This window comes from Chaetura pelagica, unplaced genomic scaffold, assembly GCF_000747805.2.
Source record: "Chaetura pelagica isolate M959 unplaced genomic scaffold, ChaPel_1.0 scaffold12, whole genome shotgun sequence".
Classification (NCBI taxonomy): domain Eukaryota; kingdom Metazoa; phylum Chordata; class Aves; order Apodiformes; family Apodidae; genus Chaetura; species Chaetura pelagica.
The window spans coordinates 455,641-466,201 of NW_009952801.1; the positions used below are offsets into that span (position 1 = coordinate 455,641).

Consider the following 10,561-nt stretch of genomic DNA (forward strand, 5'->3'; position numbering starts at 1 on the left):
CGTAGCAGCCCATTAACGGCTGCAGGTGAAGCTGCAGGGCTGGGCTGGCTCGTCAGCTGCTCCCGTACAGGAGGAACAGCCGGCTTTGTCAATTAGTGATTGCTGTCTTAATTGGTGAAAGGCTTGGTGTGTGTTCTTCTACTGTTTAAGCCACTGCCTCAAACGTAACAAAATCCAGCCTCTTTGGTGGATGAAGCAAAAGAACAGATGTTTGGTAGCTCTGGCTGTGGACAAGTGAGTAACTGAGATCTGTGAGCCGCCCACCTGACGAGGATGGTCATCCTGGCAGGGCTGCTCACAGGTGCGCTTAGGGCTACAGGGGTGTTGGGACCTTTGCCGATTCCTCTTCTTTTGGGATGTTCTGGCCCTGGAGCTGTGAATCTTGGCGTGATCCGTAAACGCTAATGCAACAGATAAAGGAAATACATTTTAGCTTCTAATTCACGCTAAAAATGTAGTATGTTTTTGTGGGTAGATGAAAACGTTGATCCAGAGAGTGAGTGATCACTGCAGCTCTGTGACTTATAGGACAACTGGTGTTGTCTTACTTTAACACACTGCTCGCTTCCGTGGAAGACAAGTCTGAAGCAGGTTTTTGTGGAAATGGGAAAGGGGGTAGGGAGCCTTTAATATGGTTACAGGTCCCTAGATTCACGCTCCGGCTGGCATGTCAGCCTGATAAACTGGATGGTGCCAAGTTGCAAGACATGGAAGCATTTACTGAGTTCTGGAGGAGCTTGAGCATGAAGTAATTGAACTTGTCTGTTGCGCTATGTTCCTTAAGGCCCAAATTAGTTGACAAACTTGATGGAAAGAAGGTAGCAAATGTCTTGTGTTTTTAAAGAGGGATTGTGAGACTGGCATTAGGAAATAGGAACTCCTGTTTCAGACAGGTGACAAGGAAACAGTTATACATATATGATGGAAGAGTTAATGAGCGGGTTGAGTCACAAACCTTAAAATGGTGAGAATCTGCAGGCCTTCCTGTAAGTTGATATGGTCTATATGCATTTTCACAAAGCTTTCAACAAGTTCCTTTGCCTAAAGCTTTTTAGTTTTTTAATCTGTTAAGGGATAACACAGAGGCTTTCCAGTAACTGAAAGATAGGGCATAGAGCGAGAGTTAAGACAAACTTAACAGTTTGGCTTCTTCAACAAGTAACATTCAGAAGACACAAATGGTTTAGAAAAGGAGGGTGGAGCATTTATAGCAAATACAGAAGTTTTTCAGGAGCGATAAAGCCAGAGGTGACTGAAAGATCCTTCTGCAAGCCTTCCATGATCTTACATCTGAAATTCAGCATAATTTCAGATGAGTGGCAACTGGATGGCTTACCTTTTTGGTAGTTAGCCTAGTTTATCTTACTGCATTTGGAAGCCTGAGTTGTGTTGATTGCCTTCTAGGTTTTTTTTCTCCCATTGCAATACTGAAAACATCACAAAGCATCAAATAAATTTAGGAATATGCATAATTTTGATAAAGTAGTTGTTTTTGTCTTGGTTTCCTTTGGGAGCTTTTGGATCATTGAGACTAGTTAGAACTCCTTTGTTTTGTCTGATTGTCTTTACATGTGAAAACTTTCAGCTCATTCTGGCCTAGTTATGAAAATGCATATTATAGGTAGGAGCCGCCCGCTGTACTTCCCAGGAAAAGTTGGTTTCATAATTAAAAATCTGCGAAGTGGAGGGTCTTGTAAGCTGTCTTTTAAGTAGCAGCAGTTGGAAGAGGAGCAGAAAGGCATTGATAAACTACTTCAAGAAGGTCTTTTCTTTAATCTGTTCAGAAATGGCACTGTACTGAATAAGGAAACAGGCACTGACTCGAGGGGAAAAAAATATAAATATTGTATTGCTGGCCTGGAGTGACCTGTACTGGTTGAAAGATATGAGAGTTAAAGTTTCAAGAAACTCTTCAAATCTGAGGTCTCAGCATACTTTCATGAGAGCTGCTTTAACTGCTAAGAACCCTGTGGCCCTCTGCATCTGGCCGTTTGCCATATCCCTGTCCTGCTGTGCAGTCATTAATCAGTTTGACATAGATGGGGCATGTGCGTTGCAATTAGGGTAGAAGTGTCAATGTCATTTGTGATATGTCACAAATCCTTTGGATTTGCTTGATATGTTACTGGTGACCTCCCAGGTCAATCCAAGGGTGATTCTCTCCCTCTACTCCTCTCTTGTGAGACCTCACCTGGAGTACTGCATGCAGCTCTGGAGCCTACAGTATAAAAAGGACATGGAACTGTTGGAGTGAGTCCAGAGGAGGGCCCTGAGGTTGACTGGAAGACTGGAGCATCTCTCTTATGAAGACAGACTGAGGGATTGTTCAGCCAGCAGAAAAGAAGGCTCTGGGGATACCTTGTAGTGTCCTTCAAGTATCTGAAGAGGGCCTTCAGGAAAGCTGGAGAGGGACTTTTTTGCAAGGGCATGTAGTGATAGAACAAGGGGGAATGGTTTTAAACTGGAAGAAGGTAGATTTAGTTTAGACATGAGGAGGAAATTCTTCACTGTGAGGGTGATGAGACACTGGAAAGGTTGCCCAGAGAAGCTGTGGACACACCCTCCCTGCAAGTGTTCAGAAGGCCGGGTTGGATGGGTCTTTGAGCAACCTGGTCTAGTGGGAGGTGTCCCTGCCCATGCAGGGGGTTGGAACTAGATGATCTCTAAGGTCTCTTCCAACCAAAACCATTCTATGATCCTATGAATTTGAGAGAATTATAGAACTGCCCTGGGGTGATTAATAGACCCTTACTAATTATTAAAATAGGGGTTTATCACCATATGTATATATCTTACTTAAATTTTAAATACATTTTTCTTCTCTATGTCAAAATCTGCCTCACCAAGAGCTCCTAAAACTGAGATAGGGAGTAAAGAAGGCAGCTTTAATAAAGCCGGTTTATTGCACATGTGCAGGGCGACAGCTGCCACCTCTCCTTGGGTTGCAGGGAAACTTCTGCTTGGGGACCTTCTTTACCTTCTTCTTCACCAACCACCAGCACCGCTCCTCTTCTCTCCTAAGTGCCTCTCTGCTCAAGCTGTTATGTTGATTCTTTTGTATGTTAATTGCTGAGGCGCATCTGCTGTCCCTCTAATGGCTCTTTGGAGCTGGGGGAGCTTCTCGGCTTCTTAGCAGAGCCACTCCTGTAGCCCTTCTCCCCGGACCCACCAAACCAAACCAGAACACTTCGTTACGCACAGGGGAAGTCATACCATGGCTCTGTCTCTTTTTGCTAAAAGTTTTACTACAGTATTGATGTTTGAGGACTGTGAGCTTGAGTCTCTGTAGACATTAGCAGTGCCTTGTGAATTCCCATTCTTACAGACTTCAATCCTCACACTACTTCCATCTCTTTCTTTTCACCTCATCTAATATGCAGCGCTAGGTAAAGCTTTAGATTTTCTCGTAATAACTGAAGCAGGAAGTCTATCTCATTATAACACATGGTCTCCAGCATCCGTGAAAAGAAGAAGCTGATAGAAAAACACCCTATTCCTTAGGATTAGTACAAGTTTCAGTGAAGTAAAAGAGCAGTTCTCATGGCGTTTAATGAAATCAAAGTTTCATGGAAAGCGATGCATTGTTTCTGCACAAGCTAGTACAGTTACTTGCCATATCATTCACCGCCTATTTCCTCTTCATCAGTGCTCTGAAGTGCCAAGTATGACAAAAATGTTGGAGGGCAACTCCTCTTGTCGTGAAAGGTGTTCAGTTGTGTACAGTTATAAGGCAGCAGAATCTGACATGGAGTTTGCTGGAAGATAAATGTCACTGATTTCATAACTGAGGTATTTTATTTATATGAACTTAAAGTGACCTGGAACATCACCACTTGTAAAGCGATTAACCTTAATTATTGTAAAACTTATTGACTGGAAAAAGGTAGCTGTGATTCAGAATAAGCAGCAAATCCTTGTGTAAATATTTTTTGTTTTGGATATTAACCCAGCATGTAAATTTACCAGTTCTAAGGTGACTGCTGTGTTTTAAGCAAGGAAATGTAATAAATTGTCTTGCAAATCTCATTTTGAGATTCATGTTCTATACAAGATGCTGTGTGTAGTGATTCAATGTAGAAGATTATTGAACTGTTGTGTAATTCTTTAATTTCATAATGTGGTATTCTGGATAGTAAGTTACACAGTGGATTGGCATATTTTGGTGGAAATGCCATTCTAGTTCACAACATCTTTCTGACAGAAGAAATTGTATCACTAACATTTTTTACTGATAGAGGAGTGATTTATAGAGAAGGGTAGTGTACAATAAGTGAGAAGGCAATTTGCAGAAACTTGCACATGATGTTTTTATGATAAATGGTATTTGTTTACTACTGTTGATTGCATCAGTTCCTGTGGTTCAAATATTGTAAAATATTTTTTTTGACATAAATGGGGCTATGTTTTAACTTTGTGTGTCTGAATTCTAATCTTAATGTAATGTTTTAAAGGTGGTGACACATGTGAGTATCTTCTGTCCAGTGGCAGATTTCTTGGAGAAAAAGTATGGCAGCCCCACAGTTGTATGATGCATAAGTACAAAAACAGGTGAGGAAACTCTGGTCTTCTGTTAATCTGTCTGGAAAGAAGAGTAATTGTTGTTTAACTACAGCTGTCATAATTGCAGTGTCATCTGTTTTTCACTTTATAGTTGATTCTATAGGCTTTTAAAAACTTTTCCTTGTATATTATCTGTGTGTCTGGAGTGTTTACCATAGTAGTGTTTATATATAAAAGTACAAATAAATGTTGTTGGTGGTAGTACTGATATGTGTTATGGAGAGCCACAAAATAGTGTGCATAGCTTCATATCTAACTGTCAGATTGCTGAAAAGGAAAATGCTGAGCTGCATTCTGTGTAGAATCTCAAGTAAGACAATCATGAATTAAATTACCAATCACTTTTTTTCACCTACTAGTAAGAGAAGTTAAATGTTTAGAATTAGGCTGTGTATTGCCATTTTGAAATTACTGTAGAACCACAGAATAGGAAAGCCTGCTTGTTTGTTTGCCTGAGCAAATTAACAGGAGAGTTCATTTTAATTTCTCTGCAAATTACCCTAAAATTTTCATTAACTCATCATGTTTAATAAAAGATGTACCATTTCTTAGGGCTGGATATAATAGTTAATTACATTGCTCTGTAGCTTTTCTGAAGACTTTTTTCTAAAATATAAATATCCTGTAACTTGAATGTTGCTGTTTTGTTTTACAGCGAAGCAAAAATTTGTCTCATAGACAAACATATTGTGTTTATAGGAGATTCTAGAATTCGACAGCTGTTCTATTCATTTATAAAACTCATAAATCCTCAAGTCAAAGAAGAAGGAAATAAGGTGAGACAGTTTATTTTTATGATGATTCTGCTTTTTTCTTCCCAATTTACCTTGTGACTCTTCTCTGAACTTCAAATAAAACAAGAAATTGTAGTACTGCTGGTCTAGCCACCAGGAAGAGCCACAGAAGGCTTTTTTGGCAAAGAACAAAATTAGTTCAAGATAATTGTACTAATGAGGTGATTTGGAATCTGAGAAGTGAACTAGGAAGATTAAGAGAAAGCTTGCAGCTGTCTGGGAATAAACTAATGAAGCTGACTTGTCCCATAGCAACTTATGCTTCATATTTGGCTTCTTGATGAGAAAATTACTGCTCCTTTGTGTGTTTTTATATAGTAGTAATTCATGCTGTATAATTTGTCATTTTAAATGTCAGATAAATTGCTGATCTAATCTGTTCATAAAAATCCTTGGGGCAATGACAGATTTCCAGATCTAACTTGAGGCTGAAACTAAAAATAGTTTCTGGTTTTACCTTCCTTTTGATTGCTGTCAAAGAATTGTTTAAATTTTATAAGGTGTGAAGAATGTAAACTTCAGCTTGCTGAGTGGAAGCAATAAGAAAGGATTTAGCTGTGTCATTTGTTGAACAGAAGATTAATTTATTTTGCAATATCTTGCTTGGTAGGTGTATCTCTTTGTGTATGTATGTGCATGTATGAGGGAAAAGTTGTTACATTTTCAGTTGTAGACCAGATTTGTAGTTTTTTAGTATTTCTGTTGTTCAGAAGTGCAACCTGATAACTTTTTAAGGAGGCAGCATGCAGTCATTTTCACTTGTCAAAACAAAATATTTGTTTGATCAAATAACTCTAGTTTTCCTAGTCTGTTATTTAGGTTGCAGTTGCGCAAAAGTGATGAGAGTTCTATAACTGATTTTTAAGTCAAGACATACCTTTTCTCAAGTATTCACAAAATCAAGACCTAAGTCTCATTCAGCAAATTTAATAATGCATTCCAGACTTTATTATCTGCCTGAGATGATTTTATTTTATTTCTTTCTTTAAAACTGTTTCAGTTGTTTTGTACAAAGAAGATGGGGAGATGAAAAAGAAAGCTAGGGGAGGGAAGTACAGCAAAAGAAAAAAAATCCTAAGCTTTTGTTATGTTGGGAGGGTAAGTTTAGGAAAAAGTTTATACCTTTGTAACGGAGTGAACAGAAAACATTTCAGACTTTGTCTGATAGATTTTTTTCCAGGAAAAATAACCCTTCATTCAAGTTGCTTGTTTTATCAAGAAAGTAACATAAACATTTTGTATTACTATACTGACAGATTTATAGAAGAAAAATCCTTTTTACTGGAGATAAACCTTTGGGTGAGAGCAAGTTAACATAGGAATATAAACATTTTTTCCTTCTAAAAGTTTGTCTTACTTTGCTTTTACTGTTTTGTGTGTTTTGACAGCATGGAAATATTCCTTTTGAAGATAAATCTGCTTCAATTAAAGTGGTAAGCTTTCATCTAGCACAAAAATGCAAGCCATAATAATGCATATTATTATTTCATACAATGTAATCCAAATTTCAGTCATAGATGGATTTTTCTTTTTGTCAGATCTTATAATTTAGCCTTCCCAAAAATAGCTTTTGTCAGGACTTTTACTTTTCCACTGCTGTGAGTATATGTATCTGAGGCTAACTTCCTTGGAGTGGTAATTGCCATAATTGCCACCAAGCTCTGTATGCTATCCCAGCAAGCATTCCCTCCACTCTTTGCATGGAGAAATAACCACAATGCTGATTATAATGTGGATATTGAAAAAAAGAAAGCAAGCAAATACTTGAGAGTAGGTTTTATGAAGGACTCTATTTTCTGCCCTGGCAGTTGAAATGGTGTCCTCAATAGCTTTCTTTGCTTCCCATGACAGCTGTCAGCAGCGCTGGGATTCTGCTAGTCATGTATTTGTTTATTCCCTGGAGACAACTCATTCTCTGTTCATGAAAACCAAAGAAGCAGTGTATTTGCCGAGTTGTCTGCAAGTGAGCTTTCAGAATTTGTTTGTGTACGTGGTTAAGATTTAGGGTACAGAATAACACTTTAAGGTGTGAGCCCATGGCAGTTTAAGCCTACGCTGCCCCACTCTCTTGCCCTGCACAGTATGTTTCTGTGTTGTGCTGTAGCTCTTGTACAGCTGTGGGCTGGGCTGGTTTAGGAGTTGATTCAGCAACAAACTTGCCTTGCAGTGTTTGTTTTTTGGTGAGGTCTGGTGCAACTCATGTGGTTATGGGAATGCTGGAAAAGAGTGGGCAGCACACAAGGCAGGACATAGGAGACAAAGCAGTGTGATTTATGTTGGTATAGCCTGACACAGAACTACACCTTCAAGACTCCTTAAGCCTTGGTAGGTGTCTAACCACCACGATTTGACATTATAGATTTGGGCTCTTGGGAGATGTCTGGGTACTTAAGAATATATTCCTAGTCTGCTGCTTCCTTTTTTGAAGCTGCATTGCTGTTGACATTATTGACATAGTAGCTGAATTTTCACATTTGGAATGACTATGACCCAGTAATCTAAATGTGGAAAATATTTGACCAGCAAAAAAGAAAAACGGTGGCAAAAGGAAGAGAATTTGATTTTGCGCTTTCTAGTCATGCTGATCCTTCCATCCATCAGCCACTGCAGACAGCTGCCTGATGGCTCACAGAGTCCTGCCAAATAATGAATTCACAGTACTCAAGTGAACTAACAAAATCCTTAGGTCTGTGCAAGTGGAAGATAGAAGTTTCCTCTCTACTGGTAGTGTTTCTGCATTTTGTGTTATTAAGTTTCCTCACAATAATTTCTGAGTATGTGGTCCCTACCATTTCACTTTAATGTGTATTTTTAGTTCTTTCAATAATTCTGTACTTGAGGAATTTCTAGATGCTAAGTGCCCTCAATTTTATGTGGGGGACATAATAGCACTAGCCAAAGTCTAAACTGTCCTTCTAGATGAAAGTTGGGCACAACTCCTGACATTTAATAAACTGTCAGTAGGCAATGAATTTCAGGTCCATAGCACTATTAGATTTAAACAGATAATAATTTATTAAATGGTGGTGTAAAATATTAGGCTTTATTTTGGTTTGAAAATTGTGCGTTCAAGCTATCAATCCCATTATTTAAAGTTCTGGAAGAAAAAAAACAAACAACAAAAGCTACTGGTAAAAACTTTGGGAAATTGAGCAAAAAGTAATTTCTAATAAATAAATTACAGATGTGAGCTTGATTTTAGTCCTGGTTGCATTGGGAGTTCAAGGACATCCCAATTGGCAGAAGATAAAATATTAACCTTCTTGGTGAAATCCTAAATCCTGAACTACAAATTAAAATGTCTACTCTTTTTTCACAGGGGCAAAGGGCTTTTTGGGAGGGTTTTTTTTCTTTTTTTTTCTTTCTTTTTTCCACACTAGACCAAGCTGTCACGCTTTTCATGTTAACTGTTAAAGAAAATCTCACTCTGGGCCAAGTGATTTTCCTTCACAGTTGAATTGACAACAATTAGTTGTTTCGGTTTTATTTTATTATTATTAGTCTATTGCTTGTCTTAAAGCTTCCATAGTAAATCTGCATTTATTTTACAGGATTTCCTGTGGTATCCAGAAGTTAATGGCTCTATGAGGCAACGTATAAAATCTTGGACTGAGGTTTGTCTTAAAAATGTGTTTAGTTTAGGAAAACAAAGCAACTGACTGGGGACTACTACCTTTTTTTTTTTTTTCGTACACACAACTGTAATTTTTAGGAGTCCAGCAACTGCAGCGTATCTCATAGAATCACAGAGTGGTAGGGGTTGGAAGGAACCTTTGGAGATCATTGAGTACAACCCCCTCTGCCAGAGTAGGACCACCTAGGGCAGGTCACACAGAAATGCATCCAGATGGGTCTTGAAATTCTCCTGAGGAGACAGCACAACCTCTCTATGATTTTATTTTTGAGTTGAGTGTTCAAAACTGAAAGGCAAAGGCAATTTGTAAAGTCAAGGATGCCTTGATTTTTTTTTTTTAAGTAGTTATCCTCAAGTTATGTACTAATTATTTTACATGTTTCAGTTACAATACAGCTTGCAGTGTTCTTCAGCATAAAATTATGTATGTAATAATGATAAGTAATGTGTTTACATAATGGCAACTAAATTTTTCTTGTTTCTTCCTTTCTTGACCTTTGAAAAGCCTGGAGTTATTTAGCCACCAGTGATTCTTTTACTACTCTACTTCCATTAGGATAGCTAGAGCTATCATTCATTTTTCTGTGCTTACTACCAAAAGTTGAGACCTGATAATCCCTTTCTGTGCCAAGACAAAACACATACTGAGGTGATCAGCACTGTTTTTTTCCTAGTACTCTTCTGTTTGAGTACATATTCTGTTCCTTGTCCTCGACATAACTTTCAGACCAGGGCAACAGCTGTCCCGTGTCCTTGTTCTGTTCTGCAATGGGATTACGGTCATTTCAGATCAAACTTGTTTAAGAATATTGAGACACACTGAGAGAAAGCATTTCTACAAGGTACTTGACCTTAGCAGGAGATGTTTAGATAGCTTTTAAAGATAACTTACTCTGCTAAATTGATAATGATTGTAAGTGCTCATTGATGCTTTGTGTTTTTGTGGATTCTGTTATGTGAAAATTCTGGTATGTCACAAGTTGATGTTCTCTGTAACATATTTGAAATCTGTTGTTTTGTAACGACTGATTAATGGGCAATTTGAGTCACGGTTAAGTGAGATATGAGTCTTAATTAACCTGCTCAGTGTAATAATACGTATTTTTTGTGAGCATTTAAAAACTCATTTCTTTTCACTTTGTGTCTTAGAGTTCTGTGGCAAAACCTCATATAATTGTAGCAGGAGCTGCCACGGTAAGTTACACATGTATGAGGTATTGTAAAAAAGTAAGTTCTAGTAGGATTACTTTTATGTTTTCAAGTTGATTATATTATGAAGTTATAAAACCTAATTTATAATAAAAAATACACTCTTGGTGAATTTTCTGTTACAACAGGAAGTTCTAATATCAGCTATATTTTATGATAGCTGTGGGATGTACAGTACTTGATTTTTGGCAGCAATACTGCTTGATAAGCATTTATTAGCTTGAACCTAGCTAATAAATAAAGGAGCCTCTTTTTTAAAAGCAGATTATTAGTTTTAAAAGTTAAATAAAAGTACTTACATACTAACTGAGATGCATTTTTAATAAACTCTTTTCAGTCACAAAATACTGCTTTTGAACAAGGC

The 10,561-nt window shown here is 37.8% G+C and overlaps 1 protein-coding gene across 1 annotated transcript in view; it reads left to right on the forward strand.

Moving 5' to 3' along the window:
* The first annotated feature begins 4,525 nt into the window (after positions 1-4,525).
* The window catches only part of CASD1 (CAS1 domain containing 1), a 21,142-nt gene continuing 15,106 nt past the window's right edge, over positions 4,526-10,561 (forward strand). The window contains 5 exon segments of the mRNA XM_009994909.1: positions 4,526-4,548; positions 5,216-5,336; positions 6,743-6,787; positions 8,906-8,968; positions 10,138-10,182. Of these exon segments, the coding sequence (XP_009993211.1) occupies positions 4,526-4,548; positions 5,216-5,336; positions 6,743-6,787; positions 8,906-8,968; positions 10,138-10,182 (297 nt within the window).